Below are 19,053 nucleotides of genomic sequence, written 5' to 3'. Positions count from 1 at the left end.
TGGTTTTAATGAGAGAGAGAAGGACTTAGATCTTGTTTTTCTAATAGGCCAAAATGAGAAGATACTGGCTACGTCCATGTGATGGTAAAGAGTCGAAGTAAATTGAGTAAACCGACTGAATGCTATTTTAGACCATTATATGAAAGGGAACTTAAAATACTTTCTTCTTTTTTCAGGAATAGACAATCTCTATGAGAGGGCTCTTCACATCCGCAAACTCCTCCTCACTTTGCCCAGGTCGGTCCTTATAGTGATGAGATACCTCTTCGCCTTCCTCAACCAGTAAGTGCTTTATAATTCCCGAGGTACTGTGTCTTTATCTGCCTTCCTCTGCTGGAATTGAAGTTCTTGGGGTTTACTCATGCTGTATGTAGAACTTATATTTAAGCTCCATTTAACACAAAAGATGATGTTCTAATAGGCAATGAAAATAGAAGGAAAACACCAGTTTTCATTCAAATTAAAATTCTATTTGTCCAAAACTGAGCAAGGTTGTAATAAGACAGATTAAATTGTTGTCTGAAATGGGGAGGCTACAGCATTGAAGCCAGTAACAAAATAAGCTGGTAAGAAAAATAACAAATACAAACTGTATCTACATTAGACATGGTTTACGTAATTTAAAAGTAGAAAATTTTTTTCCGTATCTCAAGCTGGATTTAATCTCCTAATGGGAAAAATAAACAGTATATTCAAGCAGCACAGGCACTACAAGCTACCTATTTGATGCCAGGAACTGCTAGGGTGAGACTTTGTGTTGCTGCTTCTATTTTCTGGCGATAGGGCTACAGTACAGAGAACATGCATCCCCTGTGTATGCTTCGATATAAAGTAGCTTGGTTCTCACATTGCAAAACAGAGGCAGCTGCTGGAAGGAGGGTTGTGTGAGAAAGGGAAAGTGGTGTTCAAGTCTTCATCATCCCAGAAAAACTTCTTCATTCTCAAAAAGAAAATAAAAGACAGGTTGAGCAATTACACTGTGTTTCTCCCTCCAGTCCTTCACAGCCCTCTCTGGTTTTGCTGACCCCCGGTATTTTCACTGAAAATTTTGCTTCTTGTGCACTTTGCCCTGATTCTAGCTTTTCTTTTTCTGCTGTCATATTGTCTGTTTCCTTTATATCTGATTTTGTATTGCCTTCTTCCTCTTTTTTCCCTAAATTTGCCCTCTGCTGATTCATTCTGTCTTTATGACCTTCCTCATTTCATTCATCCTGTCTGTTCCTATAGAAACAGGGTCTTTCAGCCCGGTTATGTGTGCATGCCTGTATTCACAGCTGTTCCCATTTCCTTTCTTCTAGTAATTTGTGAACCCCTTTCAAGCAATATTTAAGAGAGGGGCGGAGATCTACAGTTTTATGAAAATAACCATTCATTTGAAACATTAATTCATCCCCCAAAAGTGACGCTGTGTAAATGTCTCAAAGGCTTATATCACAGCTTCTCCTCTACTTAGATATACAGATTGACCAGAGCTGTATGAGGTTGTGCTTGTTACATGGTCTTGTTAGCTACATCTGTGCTCTCCACAGGAATGCAATGCAGAAAGCAGCCTAAATCCCTTACTGCCTCCAAATTGCTCTTGGTGCATCCACAGGAAAAACATTCCTCTGACTTTCTGCAAATCCAATTCTGCTTTTTGCATATGCAGTTATGCCTGCTTGGCCACATGAAGTCATCGGACCTCATGGCAAACCTCATTTGGTCTAGCCTTCTGCTTAAAGTTTCTAACATTAGAACAAGTTGCTCAAGGCTCTGTCCAGTCAAGAACCTCAAAGGGCAGAGAATCCACAGCCTCTCTGAGCAGTCAGTCCCAGTGCCTGGTCACTCGTATAGTGAATAATTTTTTGTGCACTTCCAGTTGGAATATCTCTTGTTGTGACTTGAATCTATTGCCTCTCATCCCTTTGCTGTGCACCTATGTCTGACTCTCTCTTGTTTTTAATTTTGATAGTAGAAGATTGCAGCTAGATTCCTCAGTAGCCTTCTCTTCTTAGAGGCTGAACAAACCTAGTTGTCTCCACTTCACTTTATAATCCACATGCTCCAGCTCCCTAGCTGTGTCAGTAGTCCTCTGCTGGATTTGTACCAGTTTGTCAGTCTCTCAAAACAAGACACAGTACCTCACGTCCAGCTTCGTGAGCACCGAGTGGAAGAGCGATAATCAATTCCCTTGGCCTGCTGGCTTTGCTCTTCCTAATAAGCCACGTATGCAACCAGCCTTCTTTGTGGGCGTATGGAATTGCTGCATCACATCCAACCCCTTGTCCAAGAAGTGCTTTTCCCAGTGCTTTCCTTTGGGAGCTGCTATCCAACAGTCAGCTCCAGACTGTAATAATACGTCTGATTATTCCATCCCATGGGCAGGACTTCGCATTCATCCTTATTGAACTTGATGAATTCCCTGTTCATTCATTCCTCCATCTTGTCAGGGTCCTTCAAAATGGTAACCCTGACGTTCAGCATATCTACTGCCCCTCCACAGTGTGGCATCATTTGTACGTCAGCTGAGCGTGCACTCCACGCCATTGTCTAGGTCATTCACAGGAAGATGTTGAATGGTATTGGCCCCAGTATTGAGCCCTGAGGAGCACCACGTCTCCAGCCACCAGCAGAACTTAACATGTTTCACAATGATAGATACAATCTTTTTTACGCATTCTTGCACACATATAAAGGCAAAATCACCTTATAAAACAGTACAACAAGATGTCTCCAATTAACACACAGGACATAATAAATCACGGCATAAAAAAGAGGAGAGCATGATGAATTTTAGTTATGAGAGGAGCTAGTTATGAGGGAAGTCATTTAGAAGGTTTGCCTCTTCAGTTTGTATTATTTGTACATGGAAAGCACTCTCTAAAATGCCCTTTCTAAAGGGAATATGATGCTGTATTTACATACAACCAGACATAATAATTCATATGCCTTACAGAGTGCAGAGCAACACTGAGGCAAAGGACATCCCAGTGCTTCAGGTTCTGTTTGACTGGCCCTGAACAGAACCACTCAAAAGCCAGCATTTCCACTAGAAATGTCAGTGCTTCTAAACAAAGAAATAAATAGCAACTTTTCATTCAAAATCAAAATTGAAAACTAGTAATATTTCATTTTCTGGAGGAAAGGAGAGCTTGCAAAAGTTGTTTAATAAGAACAATCAAAGCCTTTCATTTGGACACTTCCAAAATGAAACTTGTGGGAGTTTGTGGGCAGAAGGCAACATGCTCAGGGATTTTGGGTTGTATGGTAAAAGCAAACCAGAAGTTGCAAGAGCCTCTGCCAGATCCAGGAACTTAGTTGCCTCCAGAAGACAATCCGGTCTGCCTAAGTTATATAGCCAGTTGATGGGAGAGATGCATTGAAGTCTGATGAGAAATGATAGGCATGTATACCCACTTTGCATCCTGTCTTCTTGGGCCTCCAGGGATAAGCACTGATGAGAGAGAAGCAGCAGCAGGTCATGCATTTTACATTAGCCCATTAGATCATCGTACACTAAACACAATAATGTGGGAACACATACATATGCTTACATATATGTGCTCTAAACTCACTTTATAATGTATATAGCCTATTGAAAAAACCCTCTTTTTTTGTTTTGTTACTTTATGTGGGATTAAGTTTCAAGGAAAACAGGAGATCTCTTAAGTTGTGATGTAAAATAAAGTTTCTCCAGTTTTCAGAATAAGGTTAGTCACAGTGGAAAAGTCAATTTTTCTTTATTTTTATGTTATAACAGCCTTTCACAGTACAGTGATGAAAACATGATGGATCCGTACAACCTGGCCATTTGTTTTGGGCCAACCCTGATGCCTGTTCCAGACATACAAGACCAGGTATCTTGTCAGGCACACGTGAATGAGATAATCAAAACCATCATCATCCATCATGAGGCTATTTTTCCAGATGCTAAAGAACTTGATGGCCCAGTGTATGAAAAATGCATGGCTGGAGATGACTACTGGTAAGTCAGAGTATTACCCTTCTATCTTACCCTTAAGAAAATCATTAGGCTGCTTGTCTGGGTAACTCCTGTAATACAAAATTACTTTCGCATGCAATAGATTTATGAAGATAAATGTGAAGAGCATTTAGGTTCACATAGTAAAGTGTTAGCTATAAAAAACCATGAAGCAGCCAGATGCAGCCAGAATTCCAGGTGTACCGTGCAGAGCACACAGCCAAGTAGGAAATTGGCTTTCTGGCTGTGAACCACCTTAACAAATTTCAGCTTATGATGCCTTCCCCCTGCTCCTTTCCTCTCTGTCATGGTTTAACCTAGCAGGGTAGCTAAACACCACACACCTGCTCTCTTACTTCCACCCCACCAGTGGGATGCAGGAGAGAACTGGCAAAAAAAAGTAAAATTCATGGGTTGAGGTAAAGGCAGTTTAATAGGACAGAAACAGATGGAAAATAATAATAATAACAACAAAACAACAACATATAAAAGAAGTGATGCACAATACCAAGTGAGCAAGTCATGCTCACCACCCGCCAAACGATGCCCCACCAGTTCCGGAGCAGCAGCCCCAGGCCAGCTTTCCCCCTAGTTTGTATACTGAACATGACATCATATGGTGTGGAATATTCCTTTGGCCAGTTTGAGTCAGCTGTCCTGGCTTTGTCTCTTCCAAGCTTCTTGTGCTGATGAGAAGCTGAAAAGTCCTTGACTTAATGTAAACATAGCTTAGCAACAACCGAAACATCAGTGAGTTACCAAGATTATTCTCATCCTAAATCCAAAACACAGCACTGTACCAGCTACTAGGAAGAAATTAACTCTATCCCAGCCAAAACCAGGACATTCTCTTAGCAACATACACTTTTATAAATTCAAGGATTCAAAGGTTCTGGGAACTTCTTAACTGACAATGTTGTTTGAAGGAGAGGTGTGTAGGCTTCTTCAGTAATTGTACATTCATAGAATGTCATGAGAATTATGTTGCACATAACGTTATAACATTATAAGAATAATTGTAAATAATCTCATAGGGGTGGCATATTTTTGATACGTGTGGTTTCTCTCTCTGCCGCAACCTTCTGTTTCCCTTCAGTGACAGCCCATACAGTGAACATGGTACATTAGAGGAAGTGGACCAGGATGCTAGTACAGAGCCCCATACCAGTGAAGACGGTATGTCTGTTACATTGCTGTGCCTTTGATGGGAGTAAGTTTTACAGGTGCTCCATGCGGGAAACCTTCTTCCTTTCCTAATTTTGTCCTATTTGAAAGAAGGAGATTTCAGTCCTGGTGTTCTGTGGCAAAGCCAGCATCTTTAATCTCTGTTTGTGTGCTTTTTCACACTGATTCATCTGTGTTTGACCAGCTGTTTCCTTGTTCTCTCCTGATTTGCCCAGACACAGGAAGGGCAAGAGAGAAACTATTTCGGTCAGCACATGTTATTTTCTGATATAATGTTAACATTTTTAGTGACTGTATTTCGTCCACAAAAACTAAACTTACCAAAAGTGTGTCTTTAAATACTTCAACTAAGGTATATATGCCATTCAGTGGGCTCTATTTTTATGTGAATTTAAAAGCTGTTCCATCAAAGGGATTTATAATGACTGAAAAACATGTGTGTATCCCCCACAATGAAACTTTGAACAATAGTCATTTGCTGTACCATTTAATCACATAAACTGTGACAGTTCTTGGTATGATAGATGTGAATGAAAAATTTGATGCATCTCTATCATACCAATTCTTTTTAACCAAGTTTCCTAAAGGTGTATTTGACTGACATATTTCAGTTGGACCATCCTTCAGATGTCCCTCCCAGTAACTTCTGCCCAGTTTCAAGAAAATGCAACAGATGGGAAGAGGTGTCAAAATTGTTAAATAACTACAATTTTCCTGACAATCAGTAGCCAGTTAGAAGTGAAGGATTCAGAATAATGCTTTCTTTAGAGAATAGCTGCAGTGTGAGCTCACTGCATATCTGGCCAGCAGGCAACGCAGACAGAGCAACCAGCACGTGTGCACTTAGCACCAGCAGAAACAAAAGTTGCCTCTTGTCCCTCTCAGAGAATGCATGGAAAGAGGAAGAGGAAGAGACAGAGAGGGGGAAAGGGGAGGAAGTGAGCTACAGCAGAGAGGGAATTCTTAAATTTTTTTTAGAAGGATGTCATAAGGGATACTGGTTAGGAGCTGGGACAGTTGCCATAAGGAAGGGGAACAGGAAGGTGTATCTATAGGAAAACTGGCTGCACTGGTCCCATTGCACACAGAACAATGTAAACAATAGTTCCACTCTAGCTGTACCCGTCTTTTGTCACGTAGACAAGCTGTCAGTGACAGATTGCCTGTCTCTTCCCCTTTGCTGCAGTGAGGAGGGGCAGGCAGAGTCTATTAGTGCAGCTGTTTGGAGAGGAGGGACAGTTGGGTGGGCAGACACCGCAGAAGGGAGAAAAACTGAGAAGTCAGTGTTAATCTTCCGCTTGGGGTGTATACCCATGCCTGCACCCACAGTAGGGAATACTGACAGTTTTATGAGGCAGCTTTTGCATAGGTTCCTCTTGACCAGCTCTGTAGAGCTAAACCCACCGTCTTTTTCCAACACAGTGGCACTAAGTGATATGAACAAACTCATAATTGCACTTTTTCAAGACAGTATAGCTATACTTTTGTAAGAGCTCCTTCTTCCATTAGAGGTATGAAGCAAGAGTGGAAGCTGAAGAAGTCTGTCCGTCTGTCATTTAGAACCCAAGTGAAGTAGTGAAAAGCAGGCAACACACCAGTTCCATATACTGCGACCAACTTTGGGGTCTCGTGACCAAATTGAGGCCCAAGCAGGCATGAAAAAGTGGTACAGCTTTTCAGCAGTAATCAAAAGCGGTTACTTCAAAACCACACCTAGGAAAGAATGAAACATCAGCAGGATCCAGGGGAGCAGGACCATGTCATCATGTAATGCGTCACCCGTGCCTCGATAATCATGGGCTCTACCCCACCACTGCGTTGTTATAACAACAGTTTTACATTCCTGTTGTGGTGCTACCTGTGTTATGACTGTGCCACTGGTGAAGACAAACCCTGAAGAGAATAGCTGTCGAAAGGACAAAGTTCTGTTAAAAGATTTCACTGCTCGAGAAATGTTGTTTTGTTCACCAGATTGGCCAGCAATTTAGTTCTAGTTGCCCCATCACACCTTTTTAATTAATTCAGTGCTGAAAGGAAGTGGACATTTGTGTTTACAGCAAAATAATTGTTAGCACAAAAATATTTGTAATCTAGGGAAATACTGCTGCAAAGATAAAGATTAACAAGCCTGGATCACATACAAAACAGTGTCAGTCTTCAGTTCCTGCCAGCTCTAACCCATTTTTTTCCATGGATGCAGCTTTCTGTTATATAGCACATTTTTCTAACATAGGTTACAGGCTTTAAATTAAATGCATTCGTCATCTCTGCACATATATTCATATGTTTGTCCTTTGGACAATTATTTTAAAAAAAATGTTCTTCACTAGGTATGAGAATAGGTGAGAACTTTTCAGTTTGCATATTGAGCTTCAGGAGAGTCACTGGTTGACCTGTGGTGGACAAAAAAAAAAGCTTCTGTTAAAGGGTCTGGAGTATTTTGGGGGTTTAATGTGAATGATTCATTGATCATAAGCTGGATGCATCACTGCCAGCTGTATGTGGAGAGAGAAAAAGAGAGGCATAGCATTGCTGCTGTATTGATCAGACACATGATACTTACATATTTCCTTCTGTTGTGAGATGGAAGGAACGGGTTCTATAAATGGAGGGGTGGTTATGTTGAAAATCTGATTAATTTTATGCTGAAATGTTGTATATGCAAGACGAAGCAGCTAATCCCATAGGAATTACAGTTATTGAAACATAATTGAGAGGCTATGACCAAAAGTGAAGGGATTTATTTTTCTACTTTATTCTTGTTATAAGAGTCACTTGTTGTATAAAGTTAAACTACAAATGACTCTCTCTGTGCCTACTAGAATAAAGCCATCTGTAGGGGCTGGCTCAGTAGTGCTAGGAATGTTTAGTTACAATTTAGAAAACACAAGAGTTATTAAAATTAAATTATGTCTGCAGAGTTAAAATCTGGTAGCTTGGGGAAAAGAAGATGGGAACTTATGATTGAGCATGTAAATACTTAATAACTGTTAATTTTAAGCATATAAATTGCCCTTTTTTTCTAAGGTTACTGGTGTTCTGTATTTCTGTTGATCACTGGAAAGGGAAGAGTGAAAGAGAAGGAGTTGTATTTTACTGCAGTGTTTTCAGTCTTTTTTAAATGTGCAGAAAGTATCCCTATTAAGGAAAACACATAAGTTTCTTTTTTTCTCCAAAATGTGGAAATGAGATTTAATTTGTGAAGTTCAGAACATTTGGGCTCAGGCTGAGGCACAAAAAAAATCTATCTGTAATTTGGCTGCAGAAGAGTCTTTACCTGCAAGTGTTTCTGCAGTAAAGATTCAAAGGATGTTGGTCGTGTTTCGCTGAAGCAGTTTTTAGCATATTTCCTTTACCTTCAGTTTGCTGGAGGTTTTTTATTCTTGTTGAAGGCATATGGAAAAGGGTGAGTAGGTTTGTTTTCAAAGGAAGTAAGAGAGAATTTCCTGAGGAAGTTGAACAGATGGATTTCTCCTGGGAAAACACATATAATTAGTGTCATACTGTTCATAGACATCTCATGCACATAGGGTAAAAACTGAGATCGTAGTTCTGCTGGGAACAAAAATTGCAGGGACATGTAAGACTGTTAAGTTACTGTTGTGTCCCCAACACTTAGTAATTTTCCTGCTTTTCAGTAGTGCATGCTGTGATCAATGTTTTGCCAAATTCTGTTCTGTCAACACCTTGCAACACTTCTCTGCTTTTGCTGTTCCCCAGTCAGAGAGCTGCTGTCCTGAGGGCAGGACTTTGAAACTGCAAAGCCGCTGTTCTCTGATGGGGTGCAAGAAGAGGATGGAGATATCAAAAGATAGCATCTTCCCAGGGAGTTCAAGGACATACTCTTCCTGACAGCCAGGGTACATCTGGGAGAACTGAGGAAGAGCAGAGCAACAGCAAACTCCCTACAAAAGCGCAGGGGATGGTCTCCCCCATTTTCCTTAGTTCCTTGTACCCTGAGGTGCAGAGGGCGGTGCGGTGCCACTTCAGTGCCATCACCTCTGTAGGGAGGCTACTGCTACATCTGGCACTCCAATCCCAAAATCAAAATTAGCACTTACGTTTCTTCTGCCCTTTCTGCTCTTCCAAGCAGTGGAAGATTTTCCCACAGTTCTTCAGTTTGTCCTAATTTTTCACTTCCATAGCATTGCCTGAGTCACTAGAGATGATAGCTGGTGAGATCCTTTATGTCGTCAAATACTTCTTGCTATTGTAGGCGAATGCCTCCAGGAATGGATAGAACAGCGCAATTACATTTCCTCCAAGGTGTCAGTTGTACAGTTAGACATTCAGTACCACACAAAATTTGTGTTACAGATCCCAAATCTAGCTTTCATCACCTTTGCTTTTTTAGAAAAGCTTGTCTGTCATTCAGTAACCTTGATATTAAATGGCTTAACTTTTCAAAATGCATTTATTTCTAGGAGTAATTGTCATGGTACTTTGGTTTTAACTATTAAGGCTTGACCTGTAACAAGGTGAATTACTGTTTAAGTAGTCTCAGTACTGTTTGCTATAGGGAAGTTCACTCCATGTAAAAGCAACACTCGAGCAAAGAAAATGCCCCTTTCAAGACAGTAAAACCTGTCTGAACTGATTTCTGGTTCTATTAAGAAAACTGTGTGAGATCTACTGGGCACGCCTCCCAGTAGAGGTGGGATTTGTTACCAAGGCGATCTAATGAATGTGTCTCAAAAGCCACACTTGTTATGGGCACATTACCAACTCATACAGCTGGTTCCAGTGGGGCAGCTTCCTTCAGACCTCTGAGAAAGTGTGTGAGTCTTGCAGGCGATGGAAGGATACAAAAACCAGATTCCTGTCGTGCACCACACTTAGATTAGTGTAACTCTACTGAGGGAGGTAGAACTATTTCAAGTTTAGTCCATTAATCTGTAAATAAAAAGACCTGTATACAAAAATGTGGGATACAATATGGTCTGTTTAAATTAGCAGAGAAATGGGAAATCCCATAGTTAATCAGCATAGGCATCTATCAATCAGTCCAGTACCCATGACTGTTACCAGTTACCTTCAGAGAATGTCAAAGGAAAATAGGTACAGGAAATTTGGGATTTTCTTTCTTGATGTAAAGTTTTTATAGTTTGGTTGGGGTTTTTTACATTTTAAAGTATTACTGGCTAGTGAGTGTCTGGCTCTCTGAAACCTGGGAGCTTTTGCTTCTGAATTCTTGACCCGCTCTTCCATAGCCCATAACTTACCTGCAGTCTCAGAACAGTGTGTTCATACAGATGTCTGCTCCTTCTGAATCCTACCTGATTCCAGTAATACCTTCTTATGAAGAATTCCACAAACAACATGCATTAGGTGTGTTAAGAACAGCATTCTTTTGTCAGTGTTACATTATTGCTATTCAATTGAATATTGTCATCTTCAACACGATGGAAGATAAACAGGCATGTTCAGTTTTATTTCTTTTCATTTGTCAATAGTGTCTTTCCATGCCTATAGTCGCTTTGTCACATCTGTACTCTCTGTTAGGGATATACTGTAAACAGAGTATCTAGAAATGAAAACAAGATTGTATATTAGAATATACACACCAGCATTAAAGGTTTCATTTTCCAGAACGTTTCTTTCTATGTCATCTTTACCTTTTCTTCGCTTAAAAACATAAAACCAAGAAATATATCACCACCCACCCACCAGGGAATGCCTGTAGCGAGCCATCCAGTAAGGATGCATTTTCAGGAATTATTACTATCATTGCTGGGTTCTTATTTGCGTTTATATAATCAAAGTAATTTCTGCCAGTGTACATCACTTTTGCATTTGTAACAGTGGATTCCTCATACCACTTCATGCCATTTCTGGAAAGTTTCCAAGTTTATGACTCCTGAACACCCTGGAGTTCTTCACTGACAGAAGCTCTTAGCATGACTGCAGAAGCAGCAAACCACAAGGGAGCCTTCTGCAGGCTGGGCAAGTTATTAAAAAAATGAGCTGCAAAGTATAAGCTCGGTAAAGGTGCTATCATTAACGTTTTCATGCTGCAGGATGAAGTTAATTTTAAAAAGACATTCCTCTGCAAAATGTTGTCATAAAGGGACAGTGGCTTTCATTACCAGCCTGGTTCTTTAGGGAATTACAACCTCAGCGATTTTAATTTGTACCAGACAGACAGTTGCTATACTAGTCATTAGCCCAGATGTTAATTTCCATCTAAATATTGCTCCAATTATGTAAAGAAGTTCGTCATTTTGGAGACTCTGGGTTACTGGAATCAACAAAGCGTGTGATTTTTAAACCCGTATTTTGCAGGTTGTTCATTATGTTTTGAGACCGTGATGATAAATTTTGATCTGTTTGAGTGCAGGTGCTTTGGGTTTTGTGCAGAAGAAACTACAGGTTGCTAAATTCGCAGCTGTTTTATTGATGTCTGGGCACAGCTCTGAAGATACCTGCAGGCAGACGTTCAGCAGGGACCCTTCACTGACATCAGTAGGTTTCTGACCCAAGCATAGGTTACAGGATGGAGTCCATTACCAATGTAAGGCTGAATTTACCAGCATACTGACAGGACTGCTGTAACCAATGTTTGACTTCAGAAAATACCAGCAGAACCAGAGGAACTCAGGATGTTGGAGCAGGCAGAGCTGCCTTAGGCAACTTCAGGCCACACAGGGACTGCCCCCATGGAGTCATCGTCCTGAGGCAGTCTGGAGCCATGTGCCTCGCTCAGAAAGAGTGTTAAGGAAGAGATTAAAGCACTAGGCTTCAGTGTTGTGTAAAACACTAGGTTTTCACTAGGTCTGCACACTCATCACATAAAAGACAGAAATCTCTTAGCCCAATTAGGCAGAATATCCCTGCACAGGGAAATCCTGTCTTCCTTCCTTTGCCACTGCAGATGTTACAGGCACTCCTGTTTACTTTTCCTTTATCACACTGGTTCCTCAAGCCTCTGATGATTCATCTGAGTTTGTTCATCTTATTTTCAGAGGTCTTCATTGTCTGACCTCCATCCCGCTCCCCAGCCATGAAGGAGCCCTTGCAGCGGGAGGCAGAGGCCCTTTCCCAGCTGCAGCTATTGCAACTTTTGAGTATGCTGTTATTTGCAGCTTGCAAAGCAACCCAGATGTTTCACACATGGGGCACAGATTGATTATGTTTCTTTGTAAGAGACGTAACTACTGCCTGAAGTCTGCCTTAGCTGAGCTGATGTCAGTCAGCTCTGCTCGATAAGAATGAGCACTGAGAAAATGCAATAAATGGGTTTTATGAAAGCAAAATGAGCAGATAAGCCAGTGTGGAATCTGATTATCTGTTCTTCTTCCCTCCCTACCCAGAGTGCGAGCCCATAGAAGCTATAGCCAAGTTTGACTACATTGGAAGATCTGCACGAGAACTGTCTTTCAAGAAAGGAGCTTCCCTTCTGCTCTATCACCGAGCATCTGAAGACTGGTGGGAAGGAAGGCACAACGGAATTGATGGCCTTGTCCCTCACCAGTACATAGTGGTGCAGGATATGTAAGCAGTGTCTGGTGTGACTAAGTTCTTGGTGGGGTGTAAAAACATGCTGAAGCAGTTAACAAAGTGACTTCCAAATGGGACAGTGGTTTGAAGGCTCAGATAGATTAAACATTTGCCTTCTGTGCAGGATGCCTCCGTCTTTATTGCCCTGAATTGACAGCTCTTAATCAAAAGCTACTGTGAGGTTAAGCTGATTTGTTTATGGATATGTTCCCAGAACATTAAGAGACAGATGCTGCTGCACCTTTTTTAATTTGACTATCTCTTTGTAGCAGTTGCTGACATTTAATTTCAGAATAGCAAGGGCTGGAGAAATGCAGCCCTGAACTCTTGTTTTATAGTATTAAGAATGTGCTTTGCCAAGTATGACAAAGTTGTTCTTTACAGAAAGGTTACACTCAAAATGTAAAAAGCTCAATAAACAGAAGGATTATGAGCAATATTTGGAGACATGGAGAGGCTTCAGCGCGTTGTAACATGCCAGCTTTTCTTAAGGGGGTTAAAATCTGGGAGTGCCAAGGTGCTTTCTGTCACACTTAACTCACTGACTTCTCACCGTGTGTGTTCTGTTTAGGGATGATACTTTCTCAGATACACTGAGCCAAAAAGCAGACAGTGAGGCCAGCAGCGGACCCATAACTGAGGACAAGTCATCATCAAAGGACATGAACTCTCCTACTGACCGTCACTCTGATGTGTATTCAGGAAGGTAAGCTTGAGCATAACATGTTTTCAGTAGTACTGCTCACAGCTCAGGTAGCATAGCAATTACTTCTCCACATGCTTTCGGTGGGTCACTGCAACTTGTCCTGTAACCGCTTCTTCATTGGCGCAGGCAAAGAAAGAGATCAGAACCTCCACCTCCTCTAAGACGCCCTGGCAGGAGCAGTGATGGTCACTGCCCAGTACACGCACCTCACCCTCTCTCCAACTCATCCGTGGAGCTAGGTTCCCCCAACCTGGCAACTCACTGCAGTCCCAGAGCCCTCCTTCAAAACCGCAACCTCAATGCTGACAGCCCTGAAAGACGGCGTAGACCTGGGCATGGCAGTCTCACTAACATCAGTAGGCACGATTCTCTAAAGAAGATTGATAGCCCTCCAATTAGAAGATCTACATCATCTGGTCAGTACACCGGTTTCAATGACCATAAACCACTGGACCCAGAGTCAATAGCTCAGGTTTGTGTCTCTTTTATTTTACGTCACTCTGTGATTTTCTGAGAAGAAAGCCTCGGTGAATAGCATAGCACAGAGCACAGACGCTGGTAGGAGTGCGGGTGCAGGAGAATATCCTACTTAGCTTTCCAAACAGAGTGTGTGTGGAAGAAGATGAATTAAGAGGTCTCGGATAGAAGAAGCACAAGGGGAAATAGACATTGCAGAAGCAATAAAAAGAAATTATTTTCCGTTATACTGTAATGAAATTGCCTCAGCCACACGGAACACCAGGATGGTATATGATTACAACAGCTACGTAAATCACTGCTCGGATGAAGGTTGGCCTATTCTAACTTGCATGTAATTAGTGTTCAATTATGTCTCAGTATGAAGGTATTCAGAAAAGTGCTCTGATGGTGAGTAGCAACCATTGCCATTCAAAGCACAGATTTACATTCCAGGGCCTTGTGGATTTTACGTAGTTTTCATATAGTTCATATATAGGTCATACCGTATTTGATTTGGTGCTTATAGTTGAGCCTAAGAACATAATGTGCAAGATGATGTACATGCATAAATGGTGGGCCATCTTATCTCTGTGTGAACACACACCGGTCTCATTCCTGGCAGTGAAGAGTTGAAAAGGATGGACTAGGGAGCACCCTGATCATCAGATTGGTCTGGTGTACAGAGCTGGTAACAGCTCTTGAGCAGATAGATAGCACTGTCTCCAGAGCTAGCATTTTGTCTAGGTAGAATAACATGATTACTAGGGGCACCCTGTGGGTGCAATATGATTGCAAAAGTATTTTACAATAACGCTGGCACTTGTATTTTAAAGTTCAATGTACTGGTAATGCTTACTTTCAAACTCTGCTTCCGGCGGAGGGCAGAAGGGTCATGCTTGCATCAGAAAGCTGAACCATGTATTTGAGTTACAAAGTGTAAATGTTGTTTTTGTTTTATTTTCTGTAATTTATTTGTTTACTTTCCTGGAACTACAGACAGTGCTGTTTGGCTTAAGCTTTTTATTTTTTTTTTTTTTTTTTGCCTTTTTTTTTTTGCCTAGACTAGTGATCATTCAGCAGCGAGAGAACCCAAACTTTGATTAAACTGTGTCAAAGTCACTGTGAGCAAGCAGGGAACACCAGATATTTTAACCTTAGTTGTATCTCAGTACCACTGAAAAGTAGTAAATTAGTGTCTTGGTGCATTCTTTTAGCATTTGTGCCAGAAATCCTGATGAAGGAAATAACTTCTTAGGTAAGTTCACTGAACGATATCTTGCAGGTCTTTTCTGATTAAGATGTAACTCAGAGAAACAAGAGGAGAGAGGAGCTGATAGACACACAAGTTTTGTTTCCTTACAAAACCAGGTCTTATAATCCATGTGAGGGAATACAGATCCTGAATGCCTGAGGCACTAGATAAGGGGAGCAGTTAGCAAGTGGACTAAAATCTTTACAGCTGTCAGTGGCAGAAATCTTTACAGTTAAAAACACTCCTAAGCAAATATCCATTGTCCTGACAGTCATTTAATGAAATGGCTTGCAGGTTGATTGATTTTTTTGATTCCGTCATGTAAAAAGGTTAAATATTTGTAAAGTCCAGCCAAAGCTACCATCTTGTCAGTCATAGTGTCTTTCAAATAAATCTGGTGGAAATTGGTTTTAGCACTATAATATTCGTTAAAGAGAGGATGGTTGGCAACTTAATTAATGCATTTTTCACCCCCTCCCATTGCTCTTCTGGTGCTTTGCGTTCAGTAGAAATTCAAATGACCTGCTGCTCTCTCTGTGCTCTGATCCAGGACATCGAGGAGACTATGAACACGGCACTGAACGAGCTCCGTGAGCTGGAGCGGCAGAGCTCAGCGAAGCACGCCCCCGATGTTGTGTTGGACACCTTGGAACAAATGAAAAACACCCCCACCCCTGCCACCTCCACGGAGTCACTCAGCCCTCTCCACAGTGTCGTTTTAAGGAGCTCCGAGCCCCAGATCCGCCGTAGCACTAGTTCTTCCAGTGACACCATGAGTACTTTCAAGCCCATGGTGGCCCCTAGAATGGGAGTGCAGCTGAAACCTCCTGCTCTTAGGCCAAAACCTATTGTTCTTCCAAAAACAAATCCTAGCATAGGGCCTTCCCCTCCTTCCCAGGGTCCAGCCGACAAATCTTGCACAATGTAGACAACTCAGCCACCCACAGTGCCCAGCTGGGGTATGCTAGGGAAAGGGATGGATTAAAAATAAGAAGTCAGGGCTCCATAACATTGTTTGTTCATGTTTGTAACTGGAGAGGCTTTGTTTTTCAGTGTTTTTGAATGTATTGTCTGAAACTAGCTACATTAACATGGGCATTTGTATTTTGTATGGTTTCAATTAAAAGAAAAACTGGACAATTGTGCATCGTTTTAAAAACAAACATAGACTTACTTGAAAACTTGATGCTGCACCATTTGTAATAAAAACAACACAGATCACAAACAGCTTGCCACGTTGTACCATACTTCACAGTTTTGCTGTAGCTATATAATAACAGTTCCTGCACGAAACTAAGGGGCAGGGGGTCAAGGGAGGTGGGACCTCTCACTTCTGGGTCACCAAACCAAATCTCAAGCAGGTTAGTAAGAGCTGAAATTTAGCGTGTGAGGATTAAGTGTCTGTGGAATGTCTAAGTCATCTCAGGCCACAGTTCTTATTTAAGACACACCAAAAAAACCCCACCAAACCCTCACAACTCTTATAACTGGCACCAAGTTTTAGCTTTCCCGTTGGCAGTCTCACTAGAGACAAGCGCTAGATGGATCTGGCGCTCACATTGCTCTCACCGATAAAAAGCAGCATTCCAGGTCACAGCTAAGGCACATCTCCAGGATAGTATCTAGAAACTCCTTTTGCAGCCCTCTGTAATAGTGTCCCTGTTCCTATGAAGCTAGACCTTCTTTCCCTGATACCATGTTTTTCACAAAAGCTAAATTCATTTAAGTTCATAGTTGAGCAAGCCAGGCTCTGGGGGAGTATGTGAACCTGTTGGTCCATTAGGCAGGCTGATAGGCAATTGAAAGGATCAACTACACAGTAATTCAGCCAAGTATCCCACTGACTTTATTGCTCAGCGTCCAAGTAAAGACACAGTGTGAGTCATCATGGTTGGAGTTTGAGCTGACCTAGCTCCGCTGGCTGCCTTGCGCAGCGCAAGCGCTGCACCCATCCTGGGTTATGCTGACGGCAGCAGGACAGGGACTCTCTGAAGAGGGACAACCTCCTGCCAGTGATGCAGGGGTCACTCACAGGACAGATAGCTGAGTTTCGACTGCCTAGATTCAAGCTGACTAAAGTTTTCCATAACAACTTCCCCTCCTTCCCCCCCCCCTTTTTTTTTTTTTGAATGACAGAAACCAGTACCTTTCTTCTGTCTGTGAGTGACAACTGTTAACTTTGCTTAGAGCACTGTTGTTAAGCTTTGTTAGGCGTGAACTAAATGTACAGCTGTTTTGCACATTGCAACAGTAAGCCATAGTATTATTTCTGTGAATATATTTTCCGACATCCAATCCATAAAATAAGTTTCAGTGAAGAAGATGGGAGGAAGAAAAAAAATCTGTTGTGGTCCACCAACAGGAGTACAACTGGCTTTAAGTAAGATCTGTCTTTCCATGGGTTCTTTAAGATCTCACTGTTGGAAAGCTTGGAGTGGTACCACTTGCTATACATAAACAATTAAGTCTGGGAGAAGAATAACAACAACATTTGACAGGCATAATTACTGAGGTGATGGGAGCAGTTTCCTGTTGTTTAGGAACAACTTATTCCTGCTCTGGTTTACACCCTGTAGATAGCTAATGCGAAGCCCCAGGTGTGAAAAGTACCTCATGAACTGCCTCCGACACCCAAACCGCTCCTGCTCTTTGCAAACCCTTCTCGATCCAGCTGCAGACTTCATGCACGTCTAGGTTAAAGGCAAAGTCTTAATCCGCCACAGTGGACTGTGCCGCATCAGTCAGCGAACCTCCAGCCCTCTCGACCATACTGCCTAGTCCTAACGCCGGGGCAAGAGCCTAAGCCAGGGCAGCCCCAGCTGCTGACCAGCACTGATCTATAGGGTCTGTTCACTTGGTCAGGACCAGAGATATTTTCAAGTAGTTCCCCAATTTACTAGAATCAGTGGAACAAACTGGAATTTCAGCTTTCATTCACATGCAGTTTTAGTCTAGCATTTTTAAATTAACCCACCTGGCATAATTGAGATGGATACCTGTATCTTTAAATTGCATAGGGAATTTTGTATGTTTAAATAACTGTACTGGACTACATAATGCTTATATTAGAAATTGTTTAGCAAAAGAAAATATTAGAAACAGTGCATTTAGTGAATGCATCCACTTAGTGCATTCACACAGTTAAATGTGTAGTTTGATGGTTATTATAGATACTTAAAAGTATAGTAAGTGGATATGTAACAGGAAAGACTGCTACAACTACAGACGTACTAAAGGGTAACTCCTGCACACCTAATCCAATCAGTATTGTCCTTTACTGTCAAGTTTGATGAATTGCAGTACTGGTAGCTTCCTGCTTGTTGACTGTTACCTAATTGTGTCAATGTACATCTGTAGTATGTACATGTGAAAGTGCCTTTAAATTTTAGAGGAGCTTTAGCCTTGCTCTTGTACTGTTGCATTTCCATTGCATCCTTCTCTGTTCCTGTATGGCTGCATTCCCATTGCATTCCTTCCACTCCTGAAAAACAAATAAAACCAAGGAAATTTCACAGTTCTGGAAGAGAAATGTACTGTTAATCTGTTGTGACAATGCACTTTTATGTATAGTACTGTACATTTTTGGCATGTACCATTACAAGCTTCAGTATACATTCAGGTTTGTTCCTCATAGTGTATCTTTATAATAAAGAAGATAGTTCTGTCTGTGCGTGTAGTTTTGCTGGGTAAACTGCCGTTATCTTCTAACATGGACTGCCAATCTACCTTTACCTTCCACAGAAAGGGAAAACAACCAGCACCCCCAGCCACCCACACACCCCCCTGCATCAGCTCCCATCATCGTCTCGGCCTGAAGAAGTCCTTTTCCCCCGACAGGCTCAAAAAGCACCACCCCCATAAACTCGCTCAAGTCCCTCTGTAGCTGGAGATCCCCCCACAAAGAGCCACCAACCTCGTGCGGTTCTGCCTGAGCACCCATCAAGGGTGGCCCACCCTGCTCCTGCTGGCTCTGGGAACTGCCTGCCACCCACC

General features: G+C 41.8%; 1 protein-coding gene across 2 annotated transcripts in view; it reads left to right on the top strand.

Annotated features, from left to right (window-relative positions):
• Positions 1 to 18,726, top strand: part of SRGAP1 (SLIT-ROBO Rho GTPase activating protein 1) — a 150,440-nt gene extending 131,714 nt beyond the window's left edge. For both annotated transcript variants that reach the window (XM_005242074.3, XM_005242072.3), the window contains exons 16-22: positions 177 to 282; positions 3,740 to 3,964; positions 5,058 to 5,137; positions 12,457 to 12,637; positions 13,215 to 13,349; positions 13,476 to 13,821; positions 15,611 to 18,726. In XM_005242074.3, coding sequence (XP_005242131.1) covers positions 177 to 282; positions 3,740 to 3,964; positions 5,058 to 5,137; positions 12,457 to 12,637; positions 13,215 to 13,349; positions 13,476 to 13,821; positions 15,611 to 15,988 — 1,451 coding nt within the window. In that variant the 3' untranslated portion in view covers positions 15,989 to 18,726. The remainder of the gene's footprint in view (positions 1 to 176; positions 283 to 3,739; positions 3,965 to 5,057; positions 5,138 to 12,456; positions 12,638 to 13,214; positions 13,350 to 13,475; positions 13,822 to 15,610) is intronic.
• The last annotated feature ends 327 nt before the right edge of the window (positions 18,727 to 19,053 follow it).

The sequence above is a fragment of the Falco peregrinus genome, chromosome 6 (genome assembly GCF_023634155.1).
Source record: "Falco peregrinus isolate bFalPer1 chromosome 6, bFalPer1.pri, whole genome shotgun sequence".
Taxonomy (NCBI): domain Eukaryota; kingdom Metazoa; phylum Chordata; class Aves; order Falconiformes; family Falconidae; genus Falco; species Falco peregrinus.
This window is presented reverse-complemented; position numbering and strand designations above follow the sequence as displayed.